General features: G+C 44.4%; 1 protein-coding gene across 1 annotated transcript in view; it reads right to left on the reverse strand.

Moving 5' to 3' along the window:
* The window catches only part of ATP10A (ATPase phospholipid transporting 10A (putative)), a 180,452-nt gene that overhangs the window by 14,142 nt on the left and 149,508 nt on the right, over window positions 1–16,802 (reverse strand). The window contains exons 11-14 of the mRNA XM_061158551.1: window positions 13,629–13,732; window positions 13,426–13,552; window positions 11,727–11,911; window positions 865–1,174 (exon numbers count right to left, since the gene is read on the reverse strand). Coding sequence (XP_061014534.1) covers window positions 865–1,174; window positions 11,727–11,911; window positions 13,426–13,552; window positions 13,629–13,732 — 726 coding nt within the window. The remainder of the gene's footprint in view (window positions 1–864; window positions 1,175–11,726; window positions 11,912–13,425; window positions 13,553–13,628; window positions 13,733–16,802) is intronic.

Consider the following 16,802-nt stretch of genomic DNA (forward strand, 5'->3'; position numbering starts at 1 on the left):
AGGTGGGTGCTGGTGCAGACTGGAGAGGAGCCCAGAAGGCTTGCCAGGCCCCAGTCTGCAAGGAAAAACCACCATCAGACACACAGTCCTTAAGGAAATGATGCAAAATTCAGCAACTATTCAGAGTTAGGAGAAATGTTTTAAAATTAGATGCTGGTCTTGAAACAAAATCATCTCCCAGGTGGCTCAGATGGTAAAGAATCAGCCTGCCAATGCAGGAGACCCAGATTCGATTCCTGGGTGGGGAAGATTCCCTGGAGAAGGAAATGGCAATCCACTCCAGCATTCTTGCCTGGAGAATCCCATGAACAGAGGAGCCTGGTGGGCTACAGTCCATGGGGTCACAAAGAGTCGGACACAACTGAGTGACTAACACCTGAAACAAAGTTCAGCAGACAAGAAGTGATGGGGATTCTGATCACCATGGAATCTCTGGGTCCCGAAGTGTGATGAAGTTGGACCCCAGGCAGCTCATGGCCATCAGAAGCACCTACAAAGGGCCTTCTCCCTAAGTTGGCCTGGGGTCAGGCTTAGTGGGCAGGGCTCTGCTGAGGGCCTCATGACAGGACTCTCCTGTCTCCCGGGAGACAGTAAGAAGCTCTAACTTTTTAATTAGACAATGAATTACCAACTTTATAATATGTAGCTGTATCTGTTGCTAGTGTATTTTGTGGCTTTCAAATCCAAGCTTTATATTTGGAACAGACTGCCTATTTTATTGCACCGAGTGTGATTTTATAAATAGAAAAAAGAACAAGAAAGCATTTTCCCACCCTAGAGTATAGTATGGAAGGGGCAGGAAATCCAAGATGCTTCAAGAGAAGGCAGCTGCACAGGAGGAGGCTGTCAGGCCTGGATACTTGCCTATGGCCAGGGTCATGGCCTTGAGCTTGCTCCTGACCAGTTTCACCACCATGCTCTTCTGCAGGGGGGTTGAGCGACAGCAAAGGACAGACCGGCACTGTTTAGCGAGGAAGAGGAATTTGTCCTCCAGGTTCTTCTGGAGGGCGTAGGCCAGACTTCTTCCATCGATCACGAGGCTGGGGCCAGAGGCGGTGGCTTCAGAGGGTGGACAGAGCGGGGCGAAGCCCACGCTGAGGCTGCCAGCGGTCCTCTGGGGGCTGCAGGACTGCACGTAGCGCAGGCACTGGTCCAGCAGGGCCTCGCACGCCTCCTAAGTGGACAGAAGAGGGACGCACGGGTCACTCATCCACATCACCCCAGCGACACATCTGAGACTCTCCCGGGACCCAGGCTGCAGTTCTGGCGCGGAAGGGCACCCTCCTGCACCTGGGAAGTCGGGGGAAGTGGACGACTTTCAGCATGAAAGAGTCTGGGTGGGTTTAGGGTTCCTATAAGATTCTACTTGATGCCATTATGCCACGTAGAGCTTAGCACAGAGCATCTTCACTTTGGGAGGCCTGGCCAGACTGTGCTGGTCAGGCTGTGGGAGCTTTTCAGGCACTTCCCCACGGTCCTCAGAGGCCCTTACTCAGAACTTCTTGTTTCCTAGTGAGCTACCAAGAAGAGCTTCTGCTGTGATTAGCTTCAAAAGAAGTGTAATCAGAGTCTCTTTAAGATCTCCCGTTGACCATGAAAAAAAAAAAAAAAGCCTAATTTCTGAGGCTTTGAATTGGCAGTGCCCTTCCAAAGCTGTATCTGAGTCCCAGAAAGAATAGGGAAACTTCCTGGGGAGACTGCAGGGTCAGGGCACAGAGGCATGGGAGGGACAAGTGTTTCTAAGAATGAATACACTCCAGGAACTCCACTGGTTCCTGCTCCTCCACGGACAGACAGAGAGCTCCAGGCTAGTGAGCAGCTTCCCACACGGCACTGTGGGAATTAGGTGTTTCCAATAAGGACTACTGAGCACGTTTTATATCGAGGAAAGTGGGTGAGACGGTGAACAGAAGCCTGAAAAGATGCAGCCGTTGACTTTGGGTGATGGGCCAGGAAGCGGGACACACACACAACCCCAGGACCACAGCAAGTCACTACACAGAATGCACCGGATACGGGGCGGGGGGAGCCTTGCTCTAGAGTGGGGCTGGGGGCGGCGGTACCCGGAAAGGCTTTACGGAGAAGGCGGGACCCCGCTGCAGGACCGCCACGGATGCTCCGGTGCTAGCACAAAGCGCCAGCAAGGCAGGCCGAACAAGTGGATCCTGCCCCCACCCGGGAAGCCCGTGGTGGCACCCAGACAGAGTCCCCGAGTGACGCTGAGCGCTCAGAGTAAACGGCAGCGGTCAGGCTGGGGAAGGAGAACGGTGCTCTGAGCACGCGGACGTCTGGACAGAGCTGGAAGCGGGACGAAAAAGCTCCAGTGCGAGGAGGCCTGTACTTCTGGCTTGGAAACCAGAAAAGAGAACTTTCTGTGCTCAGGGCAGATGGAGGAAACCCCGTTTTTATTTTCCTCGATTCTCTTGAACCCAGCGCCAGGAGACTCTGCTCCAGGGCAGCAGCAGAACAACCACGGTGGCAGGACCGTCTGTCGCCGGGGACTCCAAGGGAGGCTTCCCTCCTCTCAGACCACCTGCGGCCCGAAGGCAAGGCGCCACCTGGCCCCGGAAGTCAGTGCTGACACAAAGCAGATCAAGGCAACTCACACACTCGCCTTTCAGCCAGAGGGAGTCCCAGAGAATCAGAAAGTAGTGGAACATTGTTAGGAGTGGGGAGCTGGGCAAAAATATGAGACAGATTCTAACAGCTTGGCAAAAGCTAAACAAAAGTGACACTGAACCCAATGCCCTGAGGCTGTTTGGAGCCTGCAGCCTGCGCCCAAGAGGACTGATTACCTGCCTTAAAAAAAAATACACATTCTCCATAGAATTTAAAGTGACCAGAGTGCCATTTGGGGCTTCCCTGATAGCTCAGTTGGTAAAGAATCCGCCTGCAATGCCGGAGATCCCTATTCGATTCCTGGGTTATAGGAAGATCCCCTAGAGAAGGGATAGGCTACCCACTCCAGTATTCTTGGGCTTCCCTTGTGACTCAGCTGGTAAAGAATCTGCCTGCAATGCAGGAGACCCCAGTTTAATTCCTGGGTTGGGAAGATCCCCTGGAGAAGGGAAAGGCTACCCCCTCCAGTAATCTGGCCTGGAGAATTCCATGGACTGTATAGTCCATGGGGTCTTAAAGAGTCGACACCCTACTGAGTGACTTTTACTTTCACTTTCAGAGTGCCATTTAAAATACCCACAATGCAACTCCAAATTTATCAGCAGATAAAGAGCTAGGAAATCCTCAGTGCTGTGGAAAAAGGAAATCTACCGAAGTCAATGCCAAGATGACACATATTCTGGAATTATCTGAAAAAGACTGTGAAACAGTCATTAAAAAGTATTCCAAGAAGTAAGAAATAATTCTAGAAATGAATAGAAAGAAAGTCTCAGCAAAAAACATAAGATATAAAGAAGAATTAAATAAAAATTTCAGAACCCCCAAAACACATGAATCAAAATGTAAAGCTCACTGGATTCCACTTATGTATCCATCACTGGATTACATAAATAATTTATGTAATTTCTCTGTGCTCAAGGAGGGGTATTATAACCTTATATTCTGTAAGTGTGAGCTATGCACAATGACTTTCTTCCAAAGAGGACAGTGTGAAATGGGTGAAAAGAATTAGCTTATGGTGGAAAAACCAGACAAAATTAACATCCACAGTAATATGCCATGTTGATATAATGTGCTCTTGACATGATGTGATGAAATGATGAAAACGACCTTTTGTCTGTGGTCTTCTTCCCCAAAGCTCGTAACTTTAATCAAGAGAGAGACATCAGACAATTCCCCATATAAGACAGTCGATAAAACATCTAACAGTACCTATTTTCAAAACTGTCAAGGTCATCCAAAAGAAAGCCTGAGAAACTGTTGTAGCCAGTAAGAACCTGAGGAGACATGACAACTAAATGTAATGTGGGTCCTGAATGACATTCTGGAAGATAAAAAGGACAAAAGATGAAGATTAAGACAATCTGAATATAGCACAGACTTTAGTAGCAACTGGATACCAATATCCATTTATTAATTGCAAAGATGTTAATAATAGGCAAAATTAGGTGTAGGTGAAACAGTACTATCTTCACAATTCTTTTGGTAAATTTAAAACCATTCTATATAAAAAGTTTATTAAAAAACCCACTGAGTGAGCTTAGTGGCAGAATAGAAATAAATAACAGAAGCAAAAGCCAGTGACCTCAAAGACAGATCAAGTGAAATTATCCAGTTTGAATGAGAGAAAAAAAATTAAAAACTGAAGAGTGCCTGTGGGACCCTTGAGAAAATATCAAAAGACATGTCATCAGTCTTAGAGAAGAAGAGGAGAAAGTGCACTGCAGAAAAAGTGTTTGATGAAATAATGGCTGAAAACTTAGCAAATCTGGTGAGATACATAGCTCCAAAGATTCAAGAAGCTTAGCAAATACCAGAGTAAAAATCAAAAGAAATCCATGGCCAAACATGGGCATCATCATAATGAAGTTGCCTAAAACTAAAGAAAAACGCTGGAAAGCAGCCAGATAATGATTCATTAGCTATGATTCAAATGACTGCTGATTTCTCACTAGGTACTGTGGTGAAATAAGACATTCTCTGATGAAGAAAAGCAGGAGCATTTGCCATCAGTGGACCGACTCTAAAAAACAGATAAAGTAAGGGAGTTTGGGATGGGCTTGTACACACTGCTGTATTTAAAATGGATAACCAACAAGGACCTGTTGTATAGCACATGGAACTCTGTGCAGTTATGTGACAGCTTGGATGGGAGGGGCATGTGGGGAGAATGGATGTGTGTACATGTACGGCTGAGTCCCTTTGCTGTTAACCCGAAACCGTCACAACATTGTTCATTAATCAGCTGTACCCCAGTACAAAATTTTTAAAAATATAAGGATGTTCCCCCTAGGAAAGGGGAATTGTGCCACAAGGGAACTTGAAACAATGGAAATGTAAGAAGAGCAGCAAAAATTGTAAATATATTTGTGTAAATATAATATAACTTAAGTAAATATAATGGACTGTCTTTAAAATATGCTTTGAGATTGAAAGGGAAAAGTATATATCATCTGATGAGGATTTCAATATATGCAACTGTAGTATATAAGATACCTACAACATTAGGGGGAAGAGTTGAGGGAAACATGGAGTGATAAGATTTCTTCATTCCACTGATTGGAATGAAGTAGATTGACAACTTACATATGCATAGTATAAGTTTAGTAAATACACTAAAAAAGTTAAGTGATGTCAAAACATAAGATAAATTAAAATGGAATACTAAAAAAATGTTCAAATAGCTCAAAAGAAGGTAGAAAAAGGAATGGAAACATAAAAAACAGAATAATAAGAAAACAAAAGATAAAATAGAAGACTTGAATCCAAATATATTGATAATTAGAATAAATGTAAATGATCTAAGCATACCAGTTAAAAGGAATTGTCTGAATATATGAAAACATGACCTATTGTCCAAATGTAATGCCACATTACATTACATTACAATGCTTCATTTCAAATGTAATGCTACAGGTAGATTAATAACTGAAGGATCAAACAAAGCATGCCATGCAAACAGAAATCAAAATATATGGAATGACTATTTGGGGCCAGAATAAATTATTTCAGGCTTTTCAGGTCATTCAGTCTCTGCAGTCTCAACACTGCCATTATAGCATGAACACAGCCTAAGACTGTATATAAAAACACAGAGAAGGCTGTGTTCAAATACACCACCACAGAAACAGGTAGTAGGCTGGATTTAAGGCATAAGGCAGTTTTCCAATTCTTATTACAGAAGAAGTAAACTACCATGTCTCAACAGGAGCTACTGATCCACCAGCCAACATTACAGAACATACATTCTTTACATGTGCATATGAACATTCACCAAGAAAGACCACACCCTGGGTCATACAAAATGAATATAAAAGAATAAAAATTATAAAAAGCACCATCTACACAACGGAATATTACTCAGCCATAAAAAGGAACACATTTGAGTCAGTTCTGATGAGGTGCTGAATCTAGAACTTATTATACAGAGTGAAGTGAGTCAGAAAGAAAAAGATAAATATCATATTCTAATGCACATATATGGAATCCAGAAAAGTGGTTCAGAAAAATTTATTTACAGGGCAACAATGGAGAAACAGACATAGAGAATAGACTTACAGACATGGGGAGAGGGGAGGAGAGGGTGAGATGTATGGAAAGAGTAACATGGAAACTTACATTACCATGTGTAAAATAGATAGCCAACAGGAATTTATTGCATGTCTCAGGAAACTCAAACGGGATCTCTGTATCAACCTAGAGTGGTGGGATGGGGAGGGAGATGGGAGGGAGGCTCAAAAGGGAGGGGATATATGTAACCTGTGTCTGACTCATGTTGAGGTTTGACAGAAAACAGCAAAATTCTGTAAAGCAATTATACTTCAATAAAAAATAAATTAAAAAAAAACTGAAAAATAAAAAGCATATTTGATGACAAGAATGGACAGAAATCAACAGAATAGGTGTAAAGTAGAAATCAATAACAGAAAGCCAATAGGAAAACACCAAACACTTGGAAATTAAACAAAATCAGTTCAGTTCAATTGCTCAGGAGTGTCCAACTCTTTGTGAATCTATGGACTACAGCACACCAGGTTTCCCTGTCCATCACCAACTCCCGGAACTTACTCAAACTCATGTCCATAGATTCGGTGATGCCATCCTGCCATCTCATCCTCTGTCATCCCCTTCTTCTCTTGCCCTCAATCTTTCCCAGCATCAGGGTCTTTTCCAGTGAGTCAGTTCTTTGCATCAGGTGGCCAAAGTATTGGGAGTTTTAGCTTCAGCATCAGTCCTTCCAAAGAACATCCAGGACTGATCTCCTTTAGGATGGACTGGTTGGATCTCCTTGCAATCCAAGGGACTCTCAAGAATCTTCTCCAACACCTCAGTTCAAAAGCATCAAGTCTTCGGTGCTCAGCTTTCTTTATAGTCCAACTCTCACATCTATTCATGACTACTGGAAAAACCATAGCTTTGACTAGACAGATCTTTCTTGGTAAAGTAATGACTCTGCTTTTTAATATGCTGTCTAGGTTTGTCATAGCTTTTCTTCCAAGAAACAAATGTCTTTTAATTTCATGGTTGCAATCACCATCTACAGTGATTTTGGAGCCCCCAAAATAAAGTCTGTCACTGTTTCCATTGTTTCCCTATCTATTTACCATGATGTGATGGAACTGGATGGCATGATCTTAGTTTTCTGAATGTTGCGTTTTAAGCCAACATTTTCACTCTCCTCTTTCACTTCTCTCTGCTATAAGGGTTGTGTCATCTGCATATCTTAGGTTATTGATATTTTCCCCAGAAATCTTGATTCCAGCTTGTGCTTAATCCAGCCCAGCAATTCTCATGATGTACTCTGCATATAAGTTAAATAAGCAGGGTAACAATATACAGCCTTGATGTACTCCTTTTCCGATTTGGGACCAGTTCTAGTTCTAAATGTTTCTCTTGACCTGCACACAGATTTCTCAGGAGGCAGGTCAGGTGGTCTGGTATTCCCATCTCTTTCAGAATTTTCTACAGTTTGCTGTGATCTACACAGTCAAATGCTTTGGCGCAGTCAATAAAGCAGCGAAGTAGACATCTTTCTGGAATTCTCTTGCTTTTTCAATGATCCAACGGATGTTAGCAATTTGATCTCTGGTTCCTCTGTCTTTTCTAAATCCAACTTGAACATATGGAAGTCCTTGGTTCACATACTGCTGAAGCCTGGCTTGGAGAATTTTGAGCATTACTTTGCTATCATGTGAGATGAGTGCAATTGTGTGGTAGTTTGAGCATTCTTTGGCATTGCCTTTCTTTGAGATTGGAATGAAAACAGACCTTTTCCAGCCCTGTGGCCACTGCTGAGTTTTCCAGATTTGCTGGCATATTGAGTGCAGCACTTTTACAGCAAAATCTTTTAGGATTTGAAATAGCTCAACTGGAATTCCATCACCTCCACTAGCTTTGTTTGTAATGATGTTTCCTAAGGCCCATCTTTGCATTCTAGGATGTCTGGCTCGAGGTGAGTGATCACACCATCGTGGTTATCTGGGTCATGAATATCTTTTTTGTATAGTTCTTCTGTGTATTCTTGCCACCTCTTCTTAATATCTTCTGCTTCTGTTAGATCTGTACCATTTCTGTCCTTTATTGAGCCCATCTTTGCATAAAATGTTCCCTTGGTATCTCTGATTTTCTTGAAGAGATCTCTAGTCTTTCCCAGTTTGTTGTTTTCCTCTATTTCTTTGCATTGATCACTGAAGAAGGCTTCCTTATCTCTCCTTGCTATTCTTTGGGACTCTGCCTTCAGATGGGCATATCTTTCCTTTTCTCCTTTGTCTTTAGCTTCTCTTCTTTTCTCAGCTATTTGTAAGGCCTCCTCAGACAACATTTTGCCTTTTTGCATTTCTTTTCCATGGGGATGGTCTTGATCCCTGTCTCCTGTACAGTGTCACGAACCTCCGTCCATAGTTCTTCAGGCACACTGTCTGTCAGAGCTAATCCCTTGAAACTATTTCTCACTTCCACTGTATAATTGTAAGGGATTCGATTTAGGTCATTCCTGAATGGTCTAGTGGTTTTCCATACTTTCTTCAATTTAAGTCTGATTTTGGCAATAAGGAGCTCATGAACTGAGTCACAGTCAGCTTCTGGTCTTATTTTTCCTGACTGTATAGAGCTTCTCCATCTTTAGCTGCAAAGAATTTGCAGTTTTGACCATCTGGTGATGTCCATGTGTAGAGTCTTCTCTTGTGTTGTTGGTAGAGGGTATTTGCTATGACCAGTGCATTCTCTTGGCAAAACTCTGTTAGCTTTTGACCTGTTTCATTCTGTACTCCAAGGCCAAATGTGCTTGTTACTCCAGGTAGTTCTTGACTTCCTACTTTTGCATTCCAGTCCCCTATAATGAAAAGGACATCTTTTTTGGGTGTTAGTTCTAGAAGGTCTTGTAAGTCTTCACAGGACCATTCAACTTCAGCTTCTTTAGCACTCTTGGTCAGGGCATAGATTTGGATTACTGTGATATTGAATGGTTGGCCTTGGAAACAAACGGAGATCATTCTGTCGTTTTTGAGACTGTATCCAAGTACTGCATTTTAGACTCTTTTGTTGACTAGGATGGCTTCTCACGGATTTCTTCTAAGGGATTCTTGCCCACAGTAGTAGATATAATGGTCATCTGAGTTAAATTCACCTATTACAGTCCATTTTAGTTCACTAACTCCTAAAATGTCAGTGTTCACGCTTGCCATCTCATGTTTGACCACTTCCAATTTCATGGACCTAACATTCCAGATTCCTGTGCAGTAGTGCTCTTTATAGCACTGGACTTTACTTCCATCATGAGTCATCCACAATTGGGTGTTGTTTTTGCTTTGGCTCTGTCTTCATCCTTTCTGGAGTTACTTCTCCACTGATCTCTAGGAGTATATTGGGCACCTACAGACTTGGGGAGTTCATCCTTCAGTGTCCTATCTTTTTGCCTTTTCAGACTGTTCATGGCATTCTCAAGGCAAGAATACTAAAGTGGTTTGCCATTTCCTTCTCCAATGGACCACATTTTGTCAGAATGCTCCACCATGACCTGTCCATCTTGGGTGGCCCCACACAGTGTTCTCAGTTTCATTGAGTTAGACAAGGCTTGTTTTTTTTGTGTGTGTTTTTTTTTTCATTTATTTTTATTAGTTGGAGGCTAATTACTTTACAATATTGTAGTGGGTTTTGTCATACATTGACATGAATCAGCCATAGATTTACATGTATTCCCCATCCCGATCCCCCCTCCCACCTCCCTCTCCACCCGATTCCTCTGGGTCTTCCCAGTGCACCAGGCCTGAGCACTTGTCTCATGCATCCAACCTGGGCTGGTGATCTGTTTCACCATAGATAATATACATGCTGTTCTCTCGAAACATCCCACCCTTGCCTTTTCCCACAGAGACCAAAAGTCTGTTCTGTACATCTGTGTCTCTTTTTCTGTTTTGCATATAGGGTTATCATTAGCATCTTTCTAAATTCCATATATATGTGTTACTATACTGTAATGTTCTTTATCTTTCTGGGTTACTTCACTCTGTATAAGGGGCTCCAGTTTCATCCATCTCATTAGAACTGATTCAAATGAATTCTTTTTAATGGCTGAGTAATATTCCATGGTGTATATGTACCACAGCTTCCTTATCCATTCATCTGCTGATGGGCATCTAGGTTGCTTCCATGTCCTGGCTATTATAAACACTGCTGCGATGAACATTGGGGTGCACGTGTCTCTTTCAGATCTGGTTTCCTCGGTGTGTATGCCCAGAAGTGGGATTGCTGGGTCATATGGCAGTTCTATTTCCAGTTTTTTAAGAAATCTCCACACTGTTCTCCATAGCGGCTGTACTAGTTTGCATTCCCACCAACAGTGTAAGAGGGTTCCCTTTTCTCCACACCCTCTCCAGCATTTATTGCTTGTAGACTTTTGGATAGCAGCCATCCTGACTGGCGTGTAATGGTACCTCATTGTGGTTATTTTTAATAGATTGGTTAATCAGATTAGTTAGTTTTCTGTGGTTTTGGCTTTCATTCCATCTGCCCTCTGATGGAGATGGATAAGAGGCTTATGGAAGGTTTCTGATTGCAGAGACTGACTGAGGGGGAAACTGGGTCTTGTTGTGATGGGCAGGGCCGTGCTCAGTAAATCTTTAATCCAGTTCTGTTGATGGGGGCACTGAGAGCAGCAATGCCTACATGGGACCTTCTGAAGGAGGTCGCCATTATCTTCATTACCTCCACCATAGTTTGGCCTCAGGTCAAACAACAGGGAGGGGACACAGCCCTGCCCATCAGCAGAAAATGGGATTAAAGATTAAACAAAATACTGCCTATTTTAAGACTTATTTAAAAACTCACAAGACAGCATGGTATTGAAGAAGGGATAGATACACCTATGGAACATAATAGAAATCTAAAAATAGACACACAACAAATAGGAGCAATTGATTTTCAACAAAGGTGTAAAGTCAATTTAGTGGAGAAAAGACAAACTGTCCACAAACAGTTCCTGAATAACTGGCCAGCTACATGCAGAAAAATACAGTTTGATGTAAACCTCATACATTACATAAAATTCTACACAAAACAGATTGTGTCTAAAGCTGAGATGCTACACTATAAACCTTTTAGGAGAAAACAAAGGTGAAAACTCTGTGATAAGGCACATCTTAAGTGTGACACCTACAGGCAAGATTCATAAAGGCTGGAAGAGTCACTAGGCCTGTGGGAAGAGACCCACCCTATACATGGGGGAATTTCGGTCAACAAAGGTGAGGAATGAAAACCCAAGTGCTGCTGGGGCATTAGTGAGATAACACGTGCTGTCTTGGGAATGCTAATGATGAATGGACAGCTACCCTCACTCCATGAGAGCTCATGAGATACTCTCTGATACTGCTGGCTCAGGAAAAAGCTGGTTGAACTCTGAATTATAAAGCTCAGACATGTTCCTGAGAAGTCCCAGCAAATCCCACATTTTCCAAGACAATAAGAAACAACACAGGTACAAACAGAGGCAAAGAACAAAGGCCCACCTCACAGCAAATGCCAGAAATGGAAGGCATTCCTTCCTGCTCCTCTCTGGGGCTGGCGGGGTGTGGAGTTGCCCCGGCAAGACAGGCTCCCTAACATCCACCCACCTGGGATTCGGCATTCAGGGTGATGACTTCCTCATCATGGTCCAGAAGTTTGCAGGCATGAGCAATGTTAATGGCTGTTTCCTGTTTGTCGCCGGTGAGAACCCAAATCTGCAGACCTGCTTGACGCAGTTTAGCAATGGTTTCGGGGACTCCATCCTGCAGGCGGTCTTCAATCCCCGTGGCACCTGCTCAAAGGTACCAGTGTAGGTGAGGCCCTGCTTCTGGGGCCCTGCCCTGACCAGCATGAATACTACACTCCAGCTCAGCAGAGTTGCTGGCCCTGCCCTGCAGACTGGACCCTGCTGAGGTCCATCTTCTCTGGAAGCACTGGGGTGAGTCCTCATTCAGGATATGGGGGTACCTTCACCAGCTCTCGACTCCATACAATAGGGACAGCTGGGAGCACTAAACATTAATTCTCTGGACATTGAACTGAACACTTCCAAGGCTTCCTAACATGCAGTGAACTTTTAACTTTATAGATAGCTTGGAAATAACGCTTGTGGGGAGATGGTGAGAATGACCATACCCCGAGGGATGAAAAGTTTTCAAGCTTATCCATCCTGCAGAAAGCTTCTGGTAAACGAGACCACAGTGATGGCTCTCAACTGTGTTTACCATTAGCTGTTGAAACAGATCACAGAGGCCCATTATTTCTTGAAAGCAGTATTATCCTGAATATGCTTTTTCCACAAACATAAAAATTAAGGAGCAGATTTTTCACATGGAAGTCTCAGTATGTTAGGAAAAATATACCACTTAGTGCAGAAAAGTGTCCTCTAGACCAGCCTGTTTTTTCCTGTTTCCAGCTTGGTGAGATGGTCTCCATCTTTCTTTTAAGAAGTGCAGCATTGCCTGAGGCCTCCTTGTTAGCCTTGCCTTTCTCTTTTATACATGCTGTTCCCTGTGCTGGGATGCTGCTATGGACTGAAATGTTTGTGTCCCTCCTAAAAGTCCATAGGTCGATGCCCTAATCCCCAGGGTAATGGCATTAGCAGGTGGGGCCTTTGGGAGACAATTAGGTCATGAGAGTGAGCCCTTGTGAATGGGATTAGTGCCTTTATATTAAAAGATATGAGAGAGTTGACTTTCATGCATTAAAGGCAGCCCTGTCTGAGTTCAACAGTTTCTGATTGTTCCTGGGATGGAGGGACCATTTTAAGCATCAGTTGTTGAGAAACCTTGCTTCTGATCTCTATTTTTGGTGGGAAAGCAGGGTTTTAGGGGAGGAAAGTCTGACACAGTTCCTAGCAGGGTGGCACAGGGAATGACCCAAAGACCGACTAGAGAGGAGACTGTTCAATGGAGCACAGCCCCGCCTGGGGGTGTGCTAGTGTCAGATCGGATGTTGTGTTGTTTAGTCACTAATTTGTGTCTGACAGTGTTGCAACCCTCTGGACTGTAGCCCACCAGGCTCCTCTGTCCATGGGATTTCCCAGGCAAGAATACTGGAGTGAGTTGTCACTTCCTTCTCCAGGGGATCTTCTAGACCCGCGATCCAACCTGCGTCTCCTGCGTTGCAGGTGGATTCTTTATTGCTGGGCCACAAGGGAAGCCCAGTGTCAGACCAGCGGGGTACTTAATGAAGACGAGTGTGTGCAGAGCTGCTGCGGACTAGAGCCAGGGTACCTCTCTACCCAGGATGCTGCAAACTCCACCCCGCCCTACAGGACACCAGCCGGCTCGAGGACATAATTACCCAACAAATGCAGATTCGTCTCCAGGCGAATGGCAGACTGAAAGAGGAGCTCCTCCCGGTTGTCCAGGGCGGATTCTGCTTCCAAGTGGCTCTGCAGCCAACAGGCGTACTCTTCCTTACTCAGAACCTGGGTGAGACCTGCTGATGAGCGCGTGGGCCACACCCGCTGCTGGCTCTGCCCCTCCGTGGAGCTGCCTACTCACCCTCTTGGCAATGCACAGGGTTCGCAGGCCCTCCACCGCATACAAGTTGAGGTAATTCTGGGTCTCGCTGCGGATCTTCATTTGATGCCTTCCTCTGGCGTCATCTAAGTTGGAAATAGGAGCAGAAAAAAAAGAAAAAATGAGTGAGAACAACAGAGCGCAGTGGAATGCCCTGGTTCCCTCAGACGCTGGGCCTGCTGGAATCCATCTGCAGTGACGGTCACTGCTGAGGTTTCCACAGCTGAGAGCTCAGCACCATCAGGGTCTAGTTGGGAACTCTTCCCATCTGGGAGAGAAAAGAGCTGCATTTTCAAGTCTGAATGGCAGCCCACTCCAGTATTCTTGCCTGGAGAATCCCACAAACGGAGGCGCCTGGTGGGCTAGCATCCATGGGGTCGCAAAGAGTCGGACACAACTAAGCGACTAACACAACACAACAACACAAAGCAACCATGCTCAGAGAGACAGCAAGTAGAAAGCTGGTTGCTAGGGGCTGGGGGAGGAGGGGAAGAAGGAGCTATACAGAGCTTCAGTTTTGCAAGACGAAAATTCCTGGAGATCTGCTGCACACCAACGTGAATATACTCAACACTACTGAACCGTACACTCAAAACTGGTTAAGATGGTAAACTAATGTTATCTTGTTTTTCTTAACCATAATTTTGAAGAAGGTAATAAATTAGCTATCAGCTAGTAAGAGATTTCCAAACACTCACCCTTTCCTGTTTTCTGTAGATCCAGGTGCAGAACAGACCTGGCTGTTTATTAGCAGACTGCAGAAGTGCTAACCCTGAGCCTTACCACTGTGGAATCCCTGGCAAAGTGACATACACCTTCTTAACTCCAATGTGTTCTGGGGTTAATAATTGTTAATGAGAAGTCAGAAGACACTTTAGTTTCTGCGTGATAAAAGAATGAGTGTGTTTCGGAGTCAGTGCCCACCCCCCCCCGCCCCATTCTGTCTCACTGTAGCTGGCTGCAACTGGAATGCTGGCCAGAATTTTGTTCCAATTAATTAGGCAGGAATGTCACAGGAGCAACCTTTCATTATGATTTACTCCAACAACCTCCAGTAAGAGGTGCCCAGAAAACATCTGCACCACTAGATTTAGCAAGTATCTGTTTTACTACTTGTCAATAGTATACACGTTCAATATAGAACTTAAAGTTAGATGTTATTTTAGAAAGAACCTCATCAGACTTCTGGATCAAGATGGCAGAGTAGAAGGATGTGTGCTCATCTCCTCCTGTGAGAGCACCCAAATTGCAACTAGCTGTTGAACAACCATTGACAAGAGGATGCTGGAACCTGCTAAAAAAAAGATACCCCACATCCAAAGACAAAGAAGAAGCTGCAGTGAGATGGTAGGAGGGGAGCAATCACAATAAAATCAATCCCCTACCTGCCAGGTGGGTGACCCACAAATTAGAGAACAATAATATCATAGAAGTTCTCTCACTGCTGGGAAGGTTCTGAACCCCACATCAGGTTTCCCAGCCTGGGGATCTGACAAAGGGACTGGGAATCCCCACAGAATCTGACCTTGGAGGCCAGCGGGATTTGACTATAGGACTTGCACAAGACTGGGGGAAACAGAGATTCCAGTCTTAGAGAGCAAAAACAAAATCTTGCATGCACCAAGACATAGAGGAAAGGAGCAGTGACCCTCCAGGGGACTGAACCAAAACTACCTGCTAGTGTCAGAGGGTCTCCTGTGGAGGCGTGAGTCAGCAGCAGCTCCCCACAGGGCTGGGGGCACTAGCAGCATCAGGCCAGGAAGGGCTCCCTTGGCGTGAACCCACTTGGAGTTCTCTGTTAACCCTACCATGGAGCCCGTAAAGCCAAGGGCTGGGTTACCTCAGGCCAAACAACTACCAGGGAGGGAGTGAAACCCCATCCGTGGGCAGATAATTCGATTACAGCTTTACAGAACAAGGCCCTGCCCACCAGAGCAAGACCCAGTTTTTCCCACCACCAGTCCTTCCCATCAGGAAGCTTATACAAGCCTCAGCCTCCTCCATCAGAGGGCAGACAGAAGAAGCAAGAAGTACAGAATCACAGTAACTGAAACAAAAACCACATCACAGAAAGTTAATCAGCATGAAAAAGCAGAAAGTTATATACCAGATGAAGGGACAAGATAAAACCCCAGAAAAACAACTAAATAAAGTGGAGATAGGCAACCTTCCAGAAAAAGAATTCAGAGTAATGATAGTGAAGATGATGCAGGATCTTGGGAAAACAATGGAGGCAAAGATCGAGCAGATGGAAGAAATGTTTACCAAACACCTAGAAGAACTAAAGAACAAACAAACAGGGATGAATAATATGCTAGAAGGAATCCAGAGCAGAATAACTGAGGCAGAAGAATGGGAAAATGACCTGGAGGACAGAAAGGTAGAAATCACTGCCACAGAACAGAATATAGAAAAAAGAATGAAAAAAAAAATGTAGACAGTCTAAGAGACCTCTGGGACAGCATTAAATGTGCCAACATATGCAGTACAGGGGTCCCAGTAGGAGAAGAGAAAAAGGACCTGAGAAAATACTTGAAGAGGTAATAGCTGAAAACGTCCCTAACATGGGAAAGGAAACAGTCAACCAAGTCCAGGAAGCACAGAGAGTCCCAGGCAGGATGAACCCAAGGATGAACACACCAAGACACACAGTAATCAAACTGACAAAAGTTAAAGACAAATACAAAATATTAAATGCAATAGGGGAGAAATGACAAATAACGTACAAGGGGAACTCCCTTCAAGATACCAGCTGATTTCTGAACAGAAACTCGACAAGCCAGAAGGGAAAGGCACGATATATTTAAAGTGATGAAAGGAAAGAACCTACAATCAAGAATACTCTACCCAGCAGGACTCTTGTTCAGATTTGATGGAGAAACTGAAAACTTTCCAGACAAGCAAAAGTTAAGACAATTTAGCACCAGAAGTGCGCCAGCTGCAACGGACCATGCAGAAGCGTGGCTGTGAAGAGCTACCCCTCGCCCAAAGTCAGGGGAAGTGACCGAGAGCGCCAGGCTGCGATGGTGCAGGAGTGGCCTAGAGGAGCTACCCCACGCCCGAGGTCAGGGGCTGCAGCCAAGAGGAGCAACCCCACATCCAAGGTAAGAAGCAGCGGCTGCACTTTGCTGGAGCAGCCGTAAAGAGATACCCCAC

The sequence above is a fragment of the Dama dama genome, chromosome 13 (genome assembly GCF_033118175.1).
Source record: "Dama dama isolate Ldn47 chromosome 13, ASM3311817v1, whole genome shotgun sequence".
Lineage (NCBI taxonomy): Eukaryota > Metazoa > Chordata > Mammalia > Artiodactyla > Cervidae > Dama > Dama dama.